The sequence below is a fragment of the Heteronotia binoei genome, chromosome 4 (genome assembly GCF_032191835.1).
Source record: "Heteronotia binoei isolate CCM8104 ecotype False Entrance Well chromosome 4, APGP_CSIRO_Hbin_v1, whole genome shotgun sequence".
Classification (NCBI taxonomy): Eukaryota; Metazoa; Chordata; class Lepidosauria; order Squamata; family Gekkonidae; genus Heteronotia; species Heteronotia binoei.
Genome location: NC_083226.1, coordinates 10,489,100 through 10,511,499, shown reverse-complemented (window position 1 = coordinate 10,511,499; position 22,400 = coordinate 10,489,100). Strand labels below are relative to the sequence as shown.

The 22,400-nt window shown below is 50.2% G+C and overlaps 1 protein-coding gene across 3 annotated transcripts in view; it reads right to left on the bottom strand.

Moving 5' to 3' along the window:
- The window catches only part of TRPC4 (transient receptor potential cation channel subfamily C member 4), a 267,801-nt gene that overhangs the window by 34,316 nt on the left and 211,085 nt on the right, over positions 1–22,400 (bottom strand). For all 3 annotated transcript variants that reach the window (XM_060236761.1, XM_060236763.1, XM_060236762.1), the window contains one exon: positions 11,856–11,995. In XM_060236761.1, coding sequence (XP_060092744.1) covers positions 11,856–11,995 — 140 coding nt within the window. The remainder of the gene's footprint in view (positions 1–11,855; positions 11,996–22,400) is intronic.

Sequence of the window (22,400 nt, the reverse complement as noted above, 5' to 3'; positions counted from 1 at the left end):
ATATATTTTTTAACATTTTAATTCAATAAATTCTATCTTCCAGTAACTGCAAACGCCAGTTTTATTCCTCCAGGAATACACTGCGGGCGAGGAACAGATGTTAAACTTGTATTATTAGTCGGATGGTTCAATCTCTCCTGTGTTGGGATTGTATTTTTTACGGAAGCAGGACCTCCAACAAATGTTTGATGGTTGTTTGAACATGTACGTGGCTTTTTGTTTCAGGCAGCAGACATGTGGGTCTGCAGTAGAACATCCAGATTCAAGTCCAGTAGAGCCTCAGAGACCATCAAGAGTTTCCAGGTCTTGTTTCTTGGAGATCCAGAAACTGCAAGGGAAACTGGAGGGAGTGGCAGATCAAAATGTGTCTGTGCAGCAACTGGTGGAGAACTGGTCCCTGGAGCCAGGGAAAGCAGAAGCCCAGGGGCAGAGCAACTGCTAGTTAGGAACTGGTCCCAGTGTTCACTGGTTCCAGATCACATACTTTGCAATGGCTGCCCCCCCCACACCCCCATTTGTGGCCATCTGAAATAACACATCTGACGTGGGGGGGACTCTATTTACAAAAGACTGGTCTCCATCTTACTGGTAGGGTTGCCAAGTCCAATTCAAGAAATATCTGGGGACTTTGGGGGTGAAGCCAGGAGAAATTGGGGGTGGAGCCAAGAGCAAGGGTGTGACAAGCATAATTGAACTCCAAAGGGAGTTCTGGCCATCACATTTAAAGGGACCGCACATCTTTTCAATGACTTCCTTCCATAGGAAATAATGAAGGATAGGGGCACCTTCTTTTGGGGCTCATAGAATTGGACCCCCTGGTCCAATCTTTTTGAAACTTGGGAGGTATTTGGGGGAGGGACACTGGCTGCTATACTGAAAATTTGGTGCCTCTACCTCAAAAAACAGCCATCCCAGAACCCCACGGATCAATTCTCCGTTATTTCCTATGGGAATAAGTCTCCACAGGGAATAAGAGTTCCCAGCAGACATTTCCCTCCCCTCCCCCCGCTTTCTGATGACCCTGAAGCAGGCGGGGGGGCCCTCCAAACCGGGGGATCCCCTGTCCCCACCTGGGGATTGGCAACTGTACGTACTGGGGATGGGACGGGCTATGGAAGGAGCTGAACTATTTGCCTCTCTTATTCCTGTTTTGTCCCCCTGCCTGACTCCCAGCGCCAAGCATGTTTGCCCGTATTTGCGCTATTCAGATCCATGTATTCTTTGAAATGCACCAATGAAGTTAATGTACCACTTGGGAACCGTAGTTGGGCCCAGCCAATACTGCGCATGTGCCAGAGTGCCGAATCCCGCTGACTGCAGAATGCACATGGAGATGATTGCGAGGGGTGACCTGGGGAACACACATTTCAAGCGAGCCTGCAAACTCCACGCGTGGCCTAGTAGTGGCAACTCAGCCAACCTCCATGCTGAACACCACCAGCATGTGGAGGCAGAAGGACTCAAATTCCTGTTTGTGAGCAACTCGGTGAGGCAATGAAACAGACCGCTCTCGCCTCATCCAAAAATGGGTGCTGTCAACCGAGGAAGAAGCAATGTTGACTGTATTTGTCGCACCATTCTCCTGATTAGCAGGCGGTCTACACAATTTGGATAGAGGGGTTCTGTGTACCGCTTGTTACTCTAGGGAACTGGGAGTTCTAATTTCTGGGAAATAGAGGCAAGGGACTCTTTGTGAACAGGACGAACAATGGAAAGAACAATTTAGCTGGGAAAAAAAAGGTTGTTTACTAAGCAATCTAACATACTATTGGATTTCCTATTTGCAGTCGACCCTTTTTCCTCCTCTTTGTTACACGTAGCTTTACCGGTGAGTTAAAGAACTCCAGGCAGTCAATGAAGCCTCCGTGTGGAAACATCACGACTGTTATAGCCACAGAACAGCGACACTGTTCCCATTCTGGCGAGTCCCTCACAGCAGTGAGCTGGACAGAGAAAGGAACGGTTTGGCCTTGCTAGCTGCCCAGCGTGGGCCTACAAAAGACAATTGACTACAAGAACGGTTCGTTGCCTTGCATCTAGATGATCCCAGATTTAATCTGCAGCATCTTCAATCAAAGGGGAAGATCCCAGCTGGAGCCCCAGAGATCTGCAGTCAGTCCGAGGAGACAAAGATGGGCCAGAGGCACCAGAAATGTGACTCTATGAGCCGCATTGTATGTTCAACAGCCACCACCTTAGCCCACTGAACAAGCCTCAGTCTTTTAGCGCGGGAGGGGGGGTAAAGGACATGCTCCTCCCCATCTTTTCTGCCAACCAGTTTTCCCAGTTCTTCTGGTCTACTCTGAAGTGAGCATGCAGTATAGACTGGATTCCTGTGTTATTTCTAGGGAGGAGAACCATCCCAGCTTTGGGAGTCTCAATTGGAAATGTTAACAGTTGTTTTCACATTTGAGTATTTGTTTTATTAATTCTTGCTCTCAGCAGGAAATGAAAGCCGCAGGAGGATTGGAAGTCACAGCCGTGACATTCGAAGCACAAGAGTTAAAGGGCCAGGAAAGATGATCAATGTTTAGTTAGCGGATAAGGAAGCCTCTTCTCCAGGGTACAGGAAGAACATCTCCAATGCAAATGTTGAATTCTATGTGGTTCTACTGGATCAAAAGACTGCGTGACATCTCAGAAATGAAACTGTCTGCTCAGGGAAGGGGCCGCCATTTCCAGGTCATTTTTTAGAAGATCCTGGTTCAAATGCAACGGGCAGTACTGTATACATTTATGTCTAATACGTTTTTATAAATATTTCTACGTAGCCTTTCCGCTCCAAGAAGCATACGTAAATATAGCACCACTGAAGAGCAACGAGAAATGATAATAATAACAATTAAAGCAACAAAGCGACAAAACACATGAAGGCATTTGATGTTTGCCTTATACTAAATCAGACCCCTGGTCCATCGAGGTCCGTCTTGTCTACTCAGACTGGCAGCAGCTCTCCAGGGTCTCAGGCTGAGGTCTTTCACAACACCTGGTTTTTTCAACTGGAGATGCAGGGCATTGAACCAGGATCCTTGGGCATACAAAAAAGAGGCTCTTCCATAGAGCCACGCCCCTCCCAAAATGAAACCTCAACCTCTCAAGGCTCAGTAAAAGGTAAAGGTAGTCCCCTGTGCAAGCACCGACCCATGGGATGACATCACATCACAACATTTTCTTGGCAGACTTTTTGTTACAGGGTGGTTTGCCATCGCCTTCCCCAATCATCTACACTTTCCCCCCAACAAGCTGGGGACTCATTTTACCAACCTCAGGAGGATGGAAGGCTGAGTCAACCTCTGAGACGGCTACCTGAACCCAGCTTCCGCCAGGATCGAACTCAGGTCATGAGCAGAGAGCTTGGACTGCAGTACAGCAGCTGACCACTCTGCACCACGCGGCTTCTTCAAGGCTCAGTACATGGGGCAAATTTTAACTGGGCCCTAGAAGATAACAAAGGTGCCTGTGTCCTGATGGAAACACATAGCCAGACAGACCTCCGTGAGAGGAGAACAGCATCAAGTGAAAAAAAGGAGAAGTTTCAACGTCAGAGTTTCTGGGACTTTGCCAGGGGCTGCTGCTGCCCCGCAAATGAGGGGTCCTCTGAGCCCTGAACTGGATGGAGCTGGGCACTTCCCTGGGGGGCAAGGAGGGGCCAAAAAAGCAAGCGATTAGTTGGCCTAACTCACCATCATGTCATTTCTAGAGTTCTCATTTTGGCGATACTGGACAATAATCTTGAATATTGTTTTCTTAGCCACTGTATATAAGTCCTCTGCTTTGGTATTCAAACATGGATTCAGTCCAGGCCATCTGACCAAATACTGCACTGTAGTTTTATTTATACATAGGAGGCCCGTCTGAAAGCGACCAGAGACAGGGCCTTTTCGATTGCAGCCCCCTGTTGGTGGAACCAGCTCTCGGAGGAGATGAGGGCCCTGCGGAGCCTTGAACAGTTCCGCAGGGCCTGTAAAACAGCCCTCTTCCGGTTGGCATACAACTGATTGATATCGGGATGCCTGAATATTTAAACTTATGAACATCAGAATATTGAACACTGGAATACTTGAAGAATTGATTTAAGGAAGAGGTAGCATAGCATAGTATATTGATGTGAGTTTTATGTTTTTTTAATGTATTTTATTGTATAATTATTAATGCATTTTAAACTGATTTATTGTTAGCATTTTGTATTGTAAGCCGCCCTGAGCCCGCCTTGGTGGGGTAGGGCGGGATATAAATCGAACAAATAAACCGAACAAATAAATAAGTAAATACATGCCCATGCATACACATACAATTTCTTACATAAACATTTGCTCTGGGTTAGCTGGTGTACCCAAATTGAAACTGGAGACAGAAATCAGGAATAAGGACCCTGGAGGGACCTTCAGAGAAGAGATGTGATGTACAGTGATGAAAAGGAAAAGGTCTTAAAAAAAAGGATTAAACACTCTCCTGAACTCTACCTATTGAGTATATGTAAGGAAAATTTACCCCGAGGGGAAAAAAAGTTATTAATGTATATGATTACTGCCGCTAGGATACTTTCTGCGAAATATTGGAAATCTCCCCAAATTCCAGACAAGGAAGAATTTTTATTTAAATTATTAGACTCTGCCGAAATGGATATTTTGACCATAAGATTGAGAGACGGTAATTGGCACGAGTGTATAAAAACTTGGGAACCAGTGTATATATGGGCAAAAAGTATTGGATTTGTGATGAGACATTAGAACTGGTATTCTGTAAAGCCCTCAAAACTCCATATACATGTGGGTGGATAGGTGGTGGGATGTTACGTTTTTTATGTGCATATTGTTTCCTTTTTTCTTTGTTTCCCTTTTTCCTTGTTTGATATGTCTTTGGTCTTCGTTTGTTATTATTATTTTTTGTTTCACAATAAAGTATTTAATTTTTTTTTTTTTTTAAAGAAGAAGTCATCTCTGGACCCATTGGTCCTAGCCAATTATCGCCCAGTCTCGAATTTGCCATTTCTGGGCAAGATAATTGAGAAAGTGGTGGCAGAACAGCTTCAAGTTTTCCTGGAAGATACATCTGTTCTCAATCCCTTCCAGTCTGGCTTCCGTCCTGGTCATGGGATGGAGACTGCTCTGGTCGCCCTCACAGATGACCTTAGAAGGCATCTGGATCAAGGCGGGTCAGCGCTGCTATTACTTTTAGATTTTTCAGTTTGACACGGTCGACTATGATCTAATGACCCACCGCCTTGCCGACATTGGAGTCCAGGGGGCTGCCTTACAACGGTTTTCCTCCTTCCTCCGTGGCAGGGTGGCAATCGGCGAGCAGACCTCCCTGCGTCACCCACTAGAGTGTGGTGTACCGCAAGGGGCAATTCTCGCGTCGACGATGTTTAACATCTATATGCACCCCCTTGCCCAGATTGCCAGAGGCTTTGGGCTGGGTTGTCACCAGTACGCAGATGACACCCAGCTCTATCTGTTGATGGATGGCCATTCGGACTCTACCTCAGACCATCTAACCAGGGCGCTGGAAGCAGTTGCTGGTTGGCTGCAACTGAGCTGGCTGAAGTTTAATCCAACTAAAATGGAGGTCCTGTACATGGGTTGTGGGGGGCTAAGATCGGGCATCCGGCTCCCCACTCTTGATGGCGCATCTCTTGTGCCAGCTCAGAAGGTGAGGAACTTGGTGTGATACTGGATGCCACCCTTCATAGAAGGTCCAGGTCACAGCTGTTGCATGCACAATCTGCCTTTTTCCATCTTCAGTAGGATGAACACTAGTGTCCTATCTGGTCCCTCGGGACTTAGCTATAGTGATCCATGCAACAGTCACTTCCAAGTTGGATTACTGTAACTCGCTGTATGCAGGCTTGACCTTGAGACAGATCTGGAAGCTCCAGCTGGTGCAGAATGCGGCAGCACGATTGCTGTCTGAATCGCCTGTATGGGCGAGCAGTCAGCCGATGCTGCGCAGTCTGCACCGGATACCAATCGAGTACCAGATCCGCTTCAAGGTTTTAGTACGGGCATTTAAAGCCTTGCGCGGCCTGGGACTGGCATACCTGCGGGACCGTATCTCCTCATATGAGCCCCGGAGGTCACTACAATTGGCCAGCCACCATCTTCTGACCATCCCTGGCCCAAGGGACGTCTGGCTTGCCTCGACCAGGGCCAGGGTTTTTTAGCCCTGGCCCCAACCTGGTGGAATCAGCTCCCTACAGAGGTTCGGGTCCTCCCTGATTTATCATTCCGGAGGGCCTGTAAGATAGAGCTGTTCCGCCAGGTCTATGGCTGAGGCGGACGAGTGTCCTTAGCATCTAAACTGGCCCCCTGCACTGACTGCACTGATCTGTCCTCACCATCCATGCCGCCTTAATGTGAGCGGTAGCTTAATCACTTTAATTTTAAATTGTTTTAACTGTTTTAAACTGTTTGATTGTTTTACTATGTTGGAAGCCACCCTGAGCCCACTATGGGGAAGGGCAGCCTATAAATCTGCAAAATAAAATAAATTAAATAAACTGCAACCGAGCACTGGGGAGATGGCCTAACAATTAACATTTTCACCATTTCAAAAGAAAAGCATCACATGACACAAGGGGTCTTGTGACACCCTGTAGAGCCCACTGGATTGTAGAGCTTTAGCCAGAGCCGACTTCCCAGGCATTGGGTAGCCAGTCAGCGTGATCTACTCCCAGCTGGATCCAACTAAGCTTGCCAATCACCAGGTCCCAGCGGGGGTTCTTCCACTTTCCCAGGCTCCTTCCCACCCCCAGTCAGCTGCCCGGAGGGGGGAAGCCCCTCCCCCAGAGGACCATGTGACTTTCCCCCTCTGGAGGCTCCAGTCTCCAAATGGATGGTAGGTAGGTAGGTAATTTTATTTATATCCCGCCCTCCCCGCCGGAGCAGGCTCAGGGCGGCTAACAACATCATGGAAAGGCTTCCTCTTGGGATGGGGTGTCTGTGTTACTTTGAAGAAGTTGGCAGCAACTCATGAGTAGAGAGGCCAATCCCTCGCTTCAGAGTCGCCAGAAAGGGATGGGGGAAATGTGTGCTGGGCCCTTCGTTATTCCCTATGTGGAGATCGATTCTCATAGGGTATAATAGAGAATTGATCTGGAGGTTTCAGGGGCTCTGGGGGAGCTGTTTTTTGAGGTAGAGGCACCAAATTTTCAGTATAGTATCTAGTGCTTCTCCCCAGAGAACCCCCCAAGTTTCAAAACAATTGGACTAGGGGGTCCAATTCTATGAGCCCCAAAAGAAGGTGCCCCTAACTTCATTATTTCCTATGGAAGGAAGACCTTTAAAAAGGTGTGCTGTCCCTTTAAATGTGATGGCCAGAACTCCCTTTGGAGTTCAATGATGCTTGTCACTCCCTTGTTCCTGGCTCCGCCCCCAATGTCTCCTGGCTCCACCCCCCAAAGTCCCCAGATATTTCTTGAATTGGACTTGGCAACCCTAGATCCAACCACTCCCAGCTGGAGATGACTGGCTGAGCAAGACCTGCCCTCTGCAAAACTCCCAGAAGCGGCACAGTTATGACAACCGAGCCTGCAGGGAGAAGGAGTCTCTCTTTGGAACCTTTTTTTTGCTTCAAGGGGAAGGGATAGCAGGTCAGACGATGCTATTTAAAAACCTGTTGCCCTTTCAAGTCGCATATCATAAGGAAGGTGGGAAATCACAGGCCTATCACTTCTCTAACTTTTAGCTCACAGAAGCTGAGATCCATTCTCAGTGGGATGTTTTAGGAAAGATATGATTCCATTTAGAGGCAGGACTCTCTGCTCTGTCTCCACCCCATCCATGCCCTTCACCTACCCACACTTTCTCCTCCAGAAACTGGGATCCCCCTGGGGCCACTTTGCAAAGGGGAAACTGGGGCTTTGAAAAAACACATTCTTTGTAGTTCTACCCTAACTGTTTATAGAAATGGATGCCTTTTATTGTACTCTTTTTTCTTTTGACTGCCAGGGAAGCTCATTATTCAGAACTGTACTGTGCAGTAGATGTCTAAGCTGCCTAGAAGGGACTACGAAGGCTTTAAAGAAGATGGTAAATTACAAATCACAGGAGTCTGGAACATCTGGTGTGGATGATTACCTCAGATGGTGGTAGCCAGGGCTTTGTGTAGGTTGTGTAGCAGGAACTCATTTGCATATTAGGCCACACACCCCTGACGTAGCCAATCCTCCAAGAGCTCACAGGGCTTTTCTTACAGGGCCTACTGTAAGCTCCTGGAGGATTGGCTACATCAGGGGTGTGTGGTCTAATATGCAAAAGAGTTCCTGCTACACAAAAGGCTCTGTTGGTAGCAGGAAACCATCTCTTCATCTTGAGGTCTTCAGAGGCCCACTCAGTACCCTCAACCACAGCATCCTTCTCAATTGGAAGCCAAAAGTGCTCTGGGCCAGGGAATCTGTTTCTACCTGGGGGTGCTGGGGAACTATTACTCCCCCCTTGGCATTTACACTATAAACTTTTGCAGGATTCCATGTTGTCACCCGCACTGCTTAATAGGAAGGGGCTGTGGCTCAGAAATAGAGCATCTGCTCAGCATGCAGAAGGTCCCAGGTTCAATCCCTGGCATCTCCAGCTAAAAGGACCAGGCAGAATAGATGATGTGAAAGGCCTCTACAGGAAAACCTGGGAATCTGCAGCCAGTCTGAGTAGGTGAGACTGACTTTGATAGACAAAGGGTCTGATTCAGTATAAGGCAACTTCATGTGTTCATTTCTGCCTGAAACCACTGAGAAGGTTTCAGAAGATAGGTCTTCAATATGCAGACGTTCCTCTAAGCCTGGTGAGGGGCACACGTTCCACATAGCTGTCTGAAGCTCTACATGTAAATAAACTGAAGGGAATCCACACCAAAGAAACATGAAAGTGCTGTTCCGTCAATGCTGCATGGGATTGTATTTGAAGTGCTATTAGATCCCATGTTGCTGATGCAACCACGAGAGGTGCCTGTGGTCTAGAGAGCCTTTTCTGGCCCTCCTGAAACACAAGAGTAGGGATGGACATGAATCAGTTCATGAACCTTTGTTTGTGATGAAGTTTGGCCAGTCTGTGGTTCATGAAATGAAGTTCGCAAACTGCAGCCCGGCCATAAAAACGCCACAAAATTTTAAGGTGGTGGTGGTGGCTACAATTATAGATAGCTTCAAGAGGGGATTGGATAAGCATATGGAGCAGAGATCCATCAGTGGCTATTAGCCACAGGGTATAGATGGAACTCTCTGTCTGGGTCAAGTGATGCTCTGTACTCTTGGTGCTGGGGCGGGGGGGCAACCGTGGGAGGGCTTCTAGTGTCCTGGCCCCACTGATGGACCTCCTGAAGGTGCCTGTTTTTTTTTGGTCACTGTGTGACACAGTGTTGGACTGGATGGGCCATTGGCTTCTCTTATGTTCTGAAGACACTTTGTGGATGTTCATGGGGAGAAATGTTCTCCTCCTGGCAAAAGCTGCCCGAACAGCTGAGTGGTGGTTCCAGGGGCTTTCTTTGGCAGCCAGTCTCTGGGGCTCGCTGACCAAGAATACCCCTTTAAGCTGCTGAGCTCCACAGAGCAAACTGCTCCCACACTCAGGTATTTAAAGGGGCTTTCTTGGGTTCAGCTGTTATGGATAGGGTTGCCAAGTCCAACTCCAGAAATATCTGGGGACTTTGGGGGTGGAGCCAGGAGACTTTGGAGGTGGAGCCAGGAGACATTGGGGTGGAGCTAGGGGGAGGGGGGGGAAACGGCGCCGGGGAGCGTGGCGAGCCGCCCCGTCAAGGAGCGGGCGACGCCACTGCGCAGCTGCCGCCTCTTCTCCGCTCACCGTGGCTGCTCCTCCGAGATGGGCTCAGGCTTGGCCCATCTTGGAGGAGCAGCTGCGGTGGAATCAGAGGGGGGGGGTGGAGGCGGGCCGGGGGTGTGGTGAGCCGCGAGTCCAGGTCCTAGAAGGGCCCGGATTTGCGGCTCGCCATGCTCCTGGCCTGCCTCCGCCCTCCCCTTCTCTGGTTTTGCCTCGGAGGCGGGGCGGGCGATGCCGCTGCACAGCTGCTGCCTCTTCTCCACTTGCCATGGCTGCTCCTCTGAAATGGGCTCAGCCTGGGCCCATCTCGGAGGAGCAGCTGTGGTGGGCGGGGAGGGGGTGGCAGTGGCGCGGCGGTGTCACCCGCTCTGGGATGGGGCGGCTCGCCATGCTCCTTGGCGTCGTTTCCCCCTCCCCCACTTCCTTTTTTTGGGGAGCGGGGGAAGAGGCTGGAAATCCTGGAGTCCCCCGCCAGGGCGGGAGGGTTGGGAAGCCTAGTTATGGATGTGCAAATGTCATTGAAAGCCACCTTTTGACTTCAAAACAAATGAGTGCTCTGACTGGTTAACAAAGTGCAGACCTTTAGTCCTTACCGAAAACCTGTGCCAAATCAGTTCCATGGGATTACTGATGAAAAATGGTTTTGTAGGTTCTAGCATTTTACAGTATCTCAGTGCTGTAAAACTGCACTCCTGGCTATTTATGATAGCTATTACAATGGCGGTACAATTGGAAACAACAAAAATGAAACCTGATTGCAATTTAGTTTGGAGAGTAAAGACAGCCAACCCTGCCCATGAAAAGTAATTCCTTTCAATGGGAACACACGTCTGTCATCACAGACTCCATCTCCCCACCACCGTCTTGATGCCAGAAAAGAGATTCAGGACTTACTGTGATGGCAAGATAATTGTAGTTGAAAACGAATCGTAATTGGACATCATAAATGTATTGCGCGATTTGTGTGACCAGACGAGAGAATTTGCTTTGCATTTCAGAGTATCATGACTTGTTTTTTGAACAGCAAATGATTCTGCACATGGCAGCCATGTCATTCGGCCAGTGAATGAAACCTTCTGCAGATGTCATCACGCAGGATGCCCAGAGAATAATTGGAACTGAACCACAGTAGGGAAGGTACAGAGACCAAAAAACCTCTCTGCAAAAACACTCTCCAGGAAAAAGAGAGGAAGTCCACATACCATGCAGCTAGGACAGACTTGACCGATCCCCAAGCCTAACCTCCCAACCCCCCCTCCCACCTTGAGAATTCAGGCTAGTCTAATTGAAACTCCCCTTGGAATTCCAAGTTTGCACTAAAATTTCACTTTAGCAAAACCAGGTGCCGGAGCAGACACATACCCCACAAAACATTACTGGCCCTATTGGAACTTTCTTTGCTGCACTCGGAAGTCCTCAGATGTTTCTCCTATGGAAGAAGTTCTACATGCAAATAAAACCTGCAGCTTTGTGTTAACTGGACAGTAGGCCTAGCTTATGATGCGTGAACATTCAGAAATGACCAGTGTTGACCAATCCACATGGGACATGTGCCCAAGTCTGGATCAAAGGATAAAACAAATGCCACTCGAGTAGGCCAATGGGAGGGAGGGTTGTTCCCAGTCTACTGAGTGGAGAAGACAGCAGTCCAGGGATGGGATTTCTGCCTTAGCTCTGACAACTGTGGGCCTTCTTGGTTCTGTGTGTGTGACACATGATCCTCAGAGACAAAAGTTGTAGATTTGTAAAATCGTCAATGCTAAAGAAAAAGGTACACTCCAGATATGAAAAACCAACAACAACAAAACATTATGTGCTTCGAAGTGCTTCCCAAACTGTGATTCAGACATCAGTTTTCTCAATGAGGAGAAGGTTCTTGTTCAGGAAATTCCTTCTCCTCATCTTTTCTTCGTTGACCCTCAAGAGGGGGCGTCTAGTCACATCAATGACAAACGGGAACCAGCCGTACTACAAGAGCACTATGAAGCAAAGCTTTTTTGGGGAACAAAAAGGCATTTTAGGAATCACATTGTTGTGTGAACGTCTCACATCTCACATGGGAACAACACTGGATAGGCTAATTACCTTTGAATAGGCAACTATTTTCAACGAAATGGTTGCCAGGTATAAGGAGTTCATTACAAAATCCATCAGGTTCCACCAGTCGTGAATGTAATCCTGCAGTCCGCCATCCCACATTTGTTTAATTTCACCCCAGATAAATCCTGCAAATATTAGGAAAAAAAAAAGTTTAGCTATAACAAGAACATTACAGTTTTAGCCCTATCAGTCATCCCCGCGTTGCATGCTGCTCATGCTACCGTAATAACCAAGGCATTCCGAAACTCTTCCCTGCTGAATGCCACATCTATTTGGTCCAACAGACTCGAGGAGGAGGAGACTATCTCTGTGGCTTGTGCCTTCTTTCTGTCAGCAACACAGCGCTTCTGTTCTGTGCCCCATGTCATGCCATTCAGATCCATGAACTGCAGTGGAGTACTATGTAGGTGCAGGGCCAGCCCTGGCTAGTACTTAGAGGCGAGACCACCAAGGGAGCCTGGCAATGGAAACAGGCAATGGCAAACCACCTCTGAAAGTCTCTTGCCTTGAAAATCCCACGAGAGGCTGCCATACGATGGCTGCAATTGGATGGGACTTTCCAACACCACCACCTTGTAGGCGGGAGGCTACATGGAAACCAACAGGCTGCCCCTTTCTGCTAATGGATGTCCTTACACAAGACCACAAAAAATGTAGCAATTTTGGTTGAATGACACTTGAGAGAAATGGCACAAAGTGTCATTTTATTGTTGGTGGAGACTGTTGCTGACCTGGGCCTTTGAACGATGAATGACGACTTACCTTTCAGAAACAGTAACACCGCAGGAACCTTCCGGGAGAAGGGCTACCTAGATGAAAGGCAGATTCAGGTGGGTGGCGGTGTTGGTCGGAAGCAGCAGAACAGGGGTCGAGTCCTTTAAGACCCACAAAGTTTTATTCAAGGTGGAAGCTTTCATGCGCATGCACACTTCTTCAGATATAGTAAAATGGAAGTTACCAGTTCATACACATAGGTAGAGAGTGAGCAGCAAATTTACATACAAGATAATGAAGATGCTCAACAGATGCAAGGACCAAAAAGGAACAACAAGGGTGATTACAGACTTGGCACTTTGGGCTGACTCAGAGATGGGTCTGAAATTGACCCCAAACATCCTTCCACACATAAACATCTGCCGCCCGTCCCCATCCCATGCGCACCTCATCCTCCGTCGTCTGCAGGTCGGCTCAAAAAGCTACCACTTCTGAAGTGGTAGCAAATTTCTGAGCCAACAGCCAGTCATCCAGTCGGCATTTGGAAGCGGCAGGGCGGATGTGAGGCGACTTGACTGTGTGAAAGCACCAAGCCGCTTCCGCCTACCCCCACCCCCCCAAAAAAACGCTGTTGGGAGCGCGCGAGCGCTTAACTTGTTGGGGGAAGAAAGAGCGGACCAGCTTCTGAGACGCCTCTGCATCTGGAGGTGCCTGGATGCCTGGCAGACAGAATGCAGGCGCTTCGCTGGGGAGCATGTGGAGGCTTCGGGATGGCTCTTTTCCAGCCGGCCCAATTTGGGATGCCTCCCAACTGCCTACCTTTTATCACCCCAAGCTTACTTTACGTGGTCACCATTTGATTGGATTTAATTCTGAGGAAAAGCATAGTGAAGCAAAAGTGGAGACTGATGTGTAAACATGCCCTTCTTAATTGCGGGATACTCACCCTCTAGTACGGACTGGTAATTTCCATTCCATTGTCTCTGAAGAAGCGTGCCTGCACACAAAAGCTTCCACCTTGAATAAAACTGCTGGTCTTAAAGAGGCCATGAGACTCGAATTTGACTCTAAGGCAGGGAGCTTTGTTTGGCAACGATTAGGATGTATTTTAAGTGGCTACAAAATTGTACGCTGTGCTTGACATAAGCCGAAAAATAATGATCCTGGAAGGAGCTGAAAGGAAGACTGTGCAAGCAACCAAACTTCACCTGGAGAGAGCAGGAGGCATTAATTCTAGTCTAATTTGAGGCTCTTAAAGAAAATGCATGTTAAAAAAATGGCAACGGTACACAACCACTGACAACGGATTAGTTGAAGTATTAATGGCTTCTGCTAAGAAAACTGGGCCGGGGGGGGGGGGGGGGGCGGAATACTATTCTCACTTTGCAAAATGCAAAGGTCTTTTATTTAGGGATAGAAGCCTAGAATCATAGAGTTTGAAGGGGTCACACAAGCCATCTAATCCAATTCCCTGCTCAATGCAGAATCAGCTTAAAGCATCCCTGATATGTTTATCCAGCGACTGGTGGATAAACTGGTGGAGAGCCAGTTTGGTGTAGTGGTTAAGTGTGCGGACTCTTATCTGGGAGAACCAGGTTTGATTCCCCACTCCTCCACTTGCACCTGCTAGCATGGCCTTGGGTCAGCCATAGCTCTCGCAGAGGTTGTCCTTGAAAGGGCAGCTGCTGTGAGAGCCCTCTCCAGCCCCACCCACCTCACAGGGTGTCTGTTGTGGGGGAGGAAGGGAAAGGAGATTGTGAGCCTCTCTGAGACTCTGCCCTTGAAAGGGCAGCTGCTGTGAGAGCCCTCTCAGCCCCACCCACCTCACAGGGTGTCTGTTGTGGGGGAGGAAGGGAAAGGAGATTGTGAGCCGCTCTGAGACTCTTCGGAGTGGAGGGCGGGATATAAATCCAATATCTTCTTCTTCTTCTTCTGTTTGAAGACTGCCTACGAAGCACAAAACTTCTCCTAATGCTTCTGGGGAATGTTTAGTTTCCCCACAACATAGTTGTGGACATTTAGGGAAATCCTCTGGAGTGTCTCACATGAAGGGTCCTGCTGGATCAGGCCAGTGGTCCATCTAGCCAAGCGTCCCGTTACACAGAGTGGACAACCATTTCCTTTGAAGGTCCAACAACAGGGCATAGAGGCCAAGGAAGGCCCTTCCCCTAATCTGGCCTGTTGGCACTGGGATTCAGATTTACTCTGAACTTGGAGGTTCTTTTAGCAGTAGCACATCCATGTGATGAAGCTGCCCTTTACTTCCAAATGCTCTGTGTGAATGTGGATGCTGTCCACAACAGGAATTCAGAGAGACACCCCTTTCCTCATTCTTATATTCCAGTGAGCTCATACAAGGGTTTATCCAGCTCACTAATAATCATGCTTTTCTCTATGCAACGTAGAATCAGACTGGAAGCGGGTTTGGAGAAACTATCTGGGCCAGCAGAAATGCAAGATCTGGAAATCAAACCCATGGCTTTACTGTGGCACTCTTACAATACCTATTCTTGCCAAGTTTGAGGGTTTGATTCTTTACAACAGGCAGCTGCATTTCTTGTGTGTGCAAAAGGAATTAAAGCTACGACAATCATGATTTTGGTTTTTCAGTAGGATTCCTGTAACTTTCACAGATGCAAGGCAGGAAGAAATCCAACCAATGCAGTTTCCCCTGTCTCGAGAGGCAGCTCCTCTTGTTGATAGCAAATGTCAAAAATCTAAGGAGGCCGCTTCACACTGGAGTCCGGACACCTGTACTGATTCCTCATGAGCGTTCGCACCAGGCTTCTGCTTTCCTTGGAGCAAGCAACCAATTCCCCACTAGTTGCTGCGTGGCTACATTTTGACTCGTGGCTCCCTCCAGTTCCCCTCACAGCTTCTGGATCCCCGAAAAACAAGACCAAGTTTCCGCGGAGGAAATTGGACGGAGCCGCAAGTCAAAATGTGGTCACACAGTGACTAGTGGGAAATTGGTCACATGCTCTGAGGAAAGTAGAAGCTTGGGGGCAGAGTGACTGCTAATAAGGAATCAGTACTGCTAAAGCAGATTACACAGAAGGAAAACATCTATACGCTATTAACCATGGGTGGCCATGATCTGTGGACAGCTAAATCTTCTCAACAGGGCCACACAGTGGCAGTGATGGAGGGATTACCTCCCCCCCCCCGCCGTGTCACCACTTGTCCTTTATATTTGCTCAAGTGGACCGCAAGGACCATGGATTCAGACTGAGGCCTGGTTGAAATGGGATGCTGGCCCATAAGAAGATCCCGTGCACAGTGCCTCATTGGAACAGGGCTCTGACTGGTCACACAAATGGAGTGTCCCAGAAATCCCTGCCCCAGGAGGACACTGCACTAGCAAGATGACCTTATACACGTAGTATTCACTGCACACATAGAAGGCCAGTTGGGGTGAGATGCCAGGTGACTGAAAGATCACTGGCTAAGTTCTTGCTCAACAGAATCACGTTTAAATGAGGACCCCAATTTAATAAAATCCAATTCAACTTTCCTTTTTTTCAGTCACCTTTCCCCCCAAGCAATTTAGTGAAGCTATATCAGAGTAGCTGACTGTTCCTGTACTTTCATCTGCCAGAGCTAAGACAGAAATTACGCAGCTGCTGCTTTTCCCTCCATGGAGATTGGGGAGGTACCATGGCTCAGTAGTAGAGCATCTGTGTGGCATGCAGGAGGTCCCAGGTTCAATCCCTGGCATCTCCAGTTAAAAGGATATTTCAGCAAATAATACAATAGCTTGAGGTAGGATTGCCTACGTCTTTTTTCCTACACCTTTTTTCCTCTTCCATTTTCCGCGTTGCTCTTTTTTAGTTACATAACCTCCAGGTGGTAACTGGAGATCTCCTGGGATTACTCCGTCCTGGAGACAGAGGTCTCCCTTGGAGAAGAAGAAGAAGAAGATATTGGATTTATATCCCGCTCTCCACTCCAACAACATATGAAGCCAACATATGAAGCTGCCTTATACTGAATCAGACCCTGGGTCCATCGAAGTCAGTATTGTCTTCTCAGACTGGCAGCGGCTCTCCAGGGTCTCAAGCTGAGGTTTATCACGCCTATTTGCCTGGACCCTTTTAGTTGGAAATGCCGGGGATTGAACCTGGGACCTTCTGCTTCCCAAGCAGATGCTCTACCACTGAGCCACCGTCCCTCCCCGAAGAGTCTCAGAGCGGCTCACAATCTCCTTTACCTTCCTCCCCCACAACAGACACCCTGTGAGGTGGGTGGGGCTGGAGAGGGCTCTCACAGCAGCTGCCCTTTCAAGGACAACCTCTGCCAGAGCTATGGCTGATCCAAGGCCATTCCAGCAGGTGCAAGTGGAGGAGTGGGGAATCAAACCTGGTTCTCCCAGATAAGAGTCCACACACTTAACCACTACACCAAACTGGCTCCAGTTCTCCAAACTGGAGAAAATGGCTGCTTTGAAAGGTGGGCTCTAGGGCATTACACCCCACTGAGGGCTCTCCTTTCTTCAAGCCCCACCTTCCCCAGGCTCCACCCCCAAAATCTTGAGGTATCAGAGCTGTCAACCTTAGCTTGAGAGCATGCATAGGTATTACTGCCACCTGATGATGCCACTGCGATTGGACAGCCTAATGTCAGCCATTTGAAAAAGCTGTCAAGGTCCAATCACACCCACCTTTTCAAGAGTTGAAACAGCTCTGAAATGGTGCTGACATGCCCAGGTTGTCCCCGGAGGACGCTGTAATACCTAGTTGTGCCCCCAGGCAGAGGGTCTTTCCAGGGCCAGCCCTCCCACTAGGCAAACGAGGCGGTTGCCTAGGGCGCCGAGGGGCGGGGGTCGGAAAATTGGGCTCTCCCCCCCCTCCGGTGCCCCAGGCAAGCGCTTAGCTTGCCTCCCTCCCCCCTCCCCACCGCTGCCACCGCTAGTCCCCTCCGGCCGCGGCTGCCCACCCCCCCAGCGTGGCGTCCCACCCGCCCCCAGCCGCTCCGCTCACCTGCCCACCGTCGCTCCGCTTGCTCCCTTCTCCCTGCTCACCGGCTAAGCTCACTTTTAGTCGGCGAGCCCCAGGGGGAAGTGAGCGGAGCGCCACTGCTTTTAGCAGTGGCAGGCAGGCGAGTGGAGCACTGGGGGGGGGGAGGACGGGACACCACGCGGGGGCGCACGGAGCCATGGGGGGCGCTTTGGGGGGGGGTGCCGGGCAGCAAGTCTGCCTAGGGCGCCCCAGGGCGTCGGGTCGGCCCTGGGTTTTTTCATGTCTGGTGTGCTCTCAGATCATGTATCTTTTTGTTTTCTGCTTAATGGGCCTCTTTACACAATGTAGGCCACAGAAAACGTAGCAATCATGGTTCCCTTTCCGGCTGAATATCACCTAAGAGAAGGGGGCTGATGTGGTAAGAGGTACTGACTCTCCTGTGTTTGTAAGGGATTCAGAAGTCAGAAAAGTTTCACTTGACTTTCAGCTGTTGAAGGCACAGAAGGATTTTTTTTTTTAAAAGGCCTCAGTGTGAGGTAAAATGGGGGAGACAACTTCTCCTGTCTCCATCTTGTTTTCTCAGTGAAGTAGTGATTTTAATTTCCCTTTTTTTTTACACCTCCAGCTGCAGTGCAGTACAACTGAAAGCCTGACTGGAAGAGAATAAGAACATAAGAACATAAGAACATAAGAGAAGCCATGTTAGATCAGGCCAATGGCCCATCCAGTCCAACATTCTGTGTCACACAGCGGCCAAATATATATATATATATATATATATATATATACACACACACACACACACTGTGGCTAATAGCCACTGATGGACCTCTGCTCCATATTTTTATCTAACCCCTTCTTGAAGGTGGCTATGCTTGTGGACGCCACCACCTCCTGTGGCAGTGAATTCCACATGTTAATCACCCTTTGGGTGAAGAAGGACTTCCTTTTATCCGTTTTAACCTGTCTGCTCAGCAATTTCATCAAATGCCCACGAGTTCTTGTATTGTGAGAAAGGGAGAAAAGTACTTCTTTCTCTACTTTCTCCATCCCATGCATTATCTTGTAAACTTCTATCATGTCACCCCTCAGTCGACGTTTCTCCAAGCTAAAGAGCCCTAAGCGTTTCAACCTTTCTTCATAGGGAAGGTGTTCCAGCCCTTTAATCATTTTAGTTGCCCTTTTCTGAACTTTCTCCAATGCTATAATATCCTTTTTGAGGTGCGGCGACCAGAACTGCACACAGTACTCCAAATGAGACCGCACCATCGATTTATACAGAGGCATTATGTGTGTGGGGCAAAGATTAGTCCACTAGCTTTGGCCTGCATGGGTTCAATCCCTCCCTCAGCAACTGAATGACCTCTTCTGCAGCTGAACTCACCCTTACAGGCTGGCTATGATTATAAGGGGTAGGAGCAGAGAACCGAGCCCTCTGCTCCTCAGAGGAAGGGAAGGGGAAAAGAGGGGGGAGACAACTGGCTTCCACAAACATTAAGCACCATGAACTAGTACAAATCACAGCAATGACACGATGGCGTCAAACGGGGGTGCCTCATAGAAGCTGAGGAGGTACAAAGGAGACACTTTCTCTGTGCTTCAGTCTTTCATGTCACACTGCTTTGGGACCAGGCGGAACTGGACCTTGCAGAATTTCCCTCTTCAATCCAGCTTCGAAGCCTCAGACCGTCTCAGGGCCTCGGTCTGCCAATCCTATATGCAGCTCAATGCACAAAGCAGAACATCCCACCTCTGGAGCCTTCTCAGTGGCACTTAAATGAAATCAAGCTGGAGTCTGTTGGGATTCTATCTTGTGGGCCTTTAATGAACTGATCGAAGGGCAAAGCCCCCTCCACCTTCCCACACGAAAGTAAAAATGGAGCCCAAGTTGTGCCCAGTGGGGCTCTGTCCAAGGTCAGGGGGCTTCTCAGCCTAACTTTTGCAACCATTGGAAAGGTGGCCAATTAAAGTCCCAGACTGGCTGGAATTCTGATCCGCTTTGAGGGCTGCAAACTCTGAGCTGGGGATTTGGGGGAGAAGCCAGGAGAGGACAGGGTGTGGGGAGGGGAAGGACCTCAGCAGCATATAATGCCAAACCCACCTTTCACACCAGCCTTCAAAGGATTGTCCCAAACCCATTACCTAACCTGAGCATCTGCTATTACAATGCACTCCAAACGACTGTGTGAAACAGGTCAAGTATTTGGGTATGCTTGTCAGAACTTGTAACTTTATTATTGCTAGCTTAATGTAGAACCAGTATAATTGATGGTTGGCAAGTATGCATAGAGTGGACCTGAGCGTTGAACCAGACCGACCCCATATTGTAACCTTTCTTAACCTGAAGTGCCTGAGTAGGAGTTAACCCTGCCCCGATGGTATCCAAAGTATTTGGGGGCTGTAGACTGAATAATGTTGTGTCTCTGTACTTTCTCACACTGACACCCTTTGAAGCCGAATCGTGTGGCCTTCAGAGTAAGGAGGCAACGTCTTTGCTGATAGCACTGGTGGGAAGACAGATGTGCCTGTAACGGTGTGAATTAAAGCTTTGTGGGTTGTTTGTTTTACTATATAAAACTGGGCCAGTGCTGGCTCTCGCCATCACTGTTATCTTGTACCTTGTATCTAACAGTTCTTAGTTCTCTCTAATAAAATCCTAGCTTGGAAACTAAGTATGGGATCTGCCTGGAGTTCTTAAGTTCTGACATTATAACAGTGATCCCATTGTTTCGGAGCTTATCTGAACTGGAAACCCGGCCCGATGGCTGCAAAGGTTCCAGACAACGGAGAGCCCACCACTCCAACGGAGGACCCGCCGCTCGACCCGAAGGTGACGGGGGTGAGGCGCAAGATTAAGGTGCCCGCACCTTTCTCGGTGGACGCGTTCGCCGCACCCCGATCCTGGAGCCCGCGGAAGTCCACGGCGGCGATCGACGCGGCGGAGCAGCGGTACAGAAGTATGCTGGGCGACGGGGCAAGCGGAGACGGAGACGACGACCAGGGCGAAGGTCCAGAACCGCGAGGCGGGGACGACCCGGTCCGGAGCCTCCGCAACGACCTGTTCGACTATGTACGGGAAATTCACAACGACGTACACGCCTCCCGAGTTATGATGGCCGAGGAGATGCAACAGAACCTAGGCGCGATCTACGACCAGCTCCGCACCTTGCAGACGGCGGTCCTGGGGATCCCCGTGGGAGGGCTGCCGCTGGGGCAACCGCCCGTGGCTCCACCGGCCCCGCTGGCTCCCGCGCCGCCGGTGGTGCCCGCTCCAGCCCCACCGGCCCCACAACCAGTGGCGCCTCCGGCCCCGGGGGCCCCCGCGCCGCCGGTCCCAGCGCCTCCGGCGCCGCCAGTTCCGGCGCCCCCGGCGGTCCCCGTGCCCGCACCGCCAGCGCCGCCGGCCCCAGCTGCACCAGCCCTACCGGCCCTGCCGGCCCCGGTGCCCCAACCCGCGGCACCCCCGGTCGCAGGGGGGGGGAGAGAGCTGAAAATTACATTCGACGGGAGCCCAGAGGACGTGGAGTACTTCACCATACAGTGCGACACGTTCTTTACCCACTGGGGTGCGGACTACCCGACCGAAGCCAGCCGAGTGTACCACATTGCGTCCCGACTGAGAGGTCCAGCCCGCAAATGGTACGTCGGGCTGTTCACCGCGAGGAAGCCCGAGCTAGCAACCGTAGCGGGGTTCCTGCACGCCATGCTCCGCCAGTACGGCGACCCGCTCCGCGAGGAGAAAGCCATCGCAGCCCTCCAGCGCATCGAACAAGGCAACCGATCCATTCGAGAGTATGCCACGGAGTTCCTGGGCTACTGCGCGGCAGTGAGAGGGTGGAACGAGATTATGAAATATACTGCTTTTTGTAACGGGCTGAACCCGAACGTCCTCGACCGCTGCTACAGCCACGGGCGACCCGACACCTTGGTCGGGTGGATCCAGCTAGCCGGAGAGGTCGAGACCAACATCCAGCACGTGGGGCTTCGCCGACAGCAACTGGCGAAGAAGGGGTTGAAATCCACACCCACCAAGGCGGAGGGGCGACGGGCCCCGACAACCTCGACCCCCACCACTGCCCGAAAGTGTTACCGGTGCGGCGACCCGGACCACCTCGCCTCCAACTGCCCAGCCAAAGCGGGGTCCACCCCGCCGACAGCCAGGCCAACCGCATCGGGGCCCAAGAAGAAAAAGAGTAATCGGCCGAAAGAGCCCGGACGGGGCTCCGTCGCCACCACCTTGGCGACTGACGAGGATTTTACCGCCGAACCAGAAACCGTGGAAGAATCGACCGGGGAGTCGGACGACACCGAGTCGGCGGGAAACGACAACGACCTGCTTTAATGGGTGCCGCGAAGCAGGTCCAGCAACAGCCGGCACTCCTCACGGTGAGAGCCACTGGGGGTTTATTGTTTATGGCCGTAACCCTTCTCAACCCGAACCTAAAACGGTTCATGCATGCCCGAGCACTAATCGACTCGGGGTGCAACCGGGACTTAATCACCCCCCGCCTAGTAGAGGCGCTAGGATTAGCCACGTCCCCCCTCCCGCTACCCATGCTTTTCCAGCAGATGGACGGGGGGCCCATGAGGGGAGAGCCATGTAAGCTAGAAACGCAGGCGGTCCCCGTTGGGACCGAAGAGCATTGGGGGATCGAAACTTTTGTAATTGCCCCCTCTTGCTCGTTTGATGTGGTGATGGGCTCGGGTTGGCTCGCCCGCCACCAGCCAGACATAAGGTGGGAGGAGCAGATCGTCCGATTCCCGGACTGGAGGTGCGAACACCACCATTGGCGCCCCGAATGGGGGCCGCATCCGCCTCCCCGGAATGAGCGAGCCTGCCTCACCCTCGAGGAGGTCG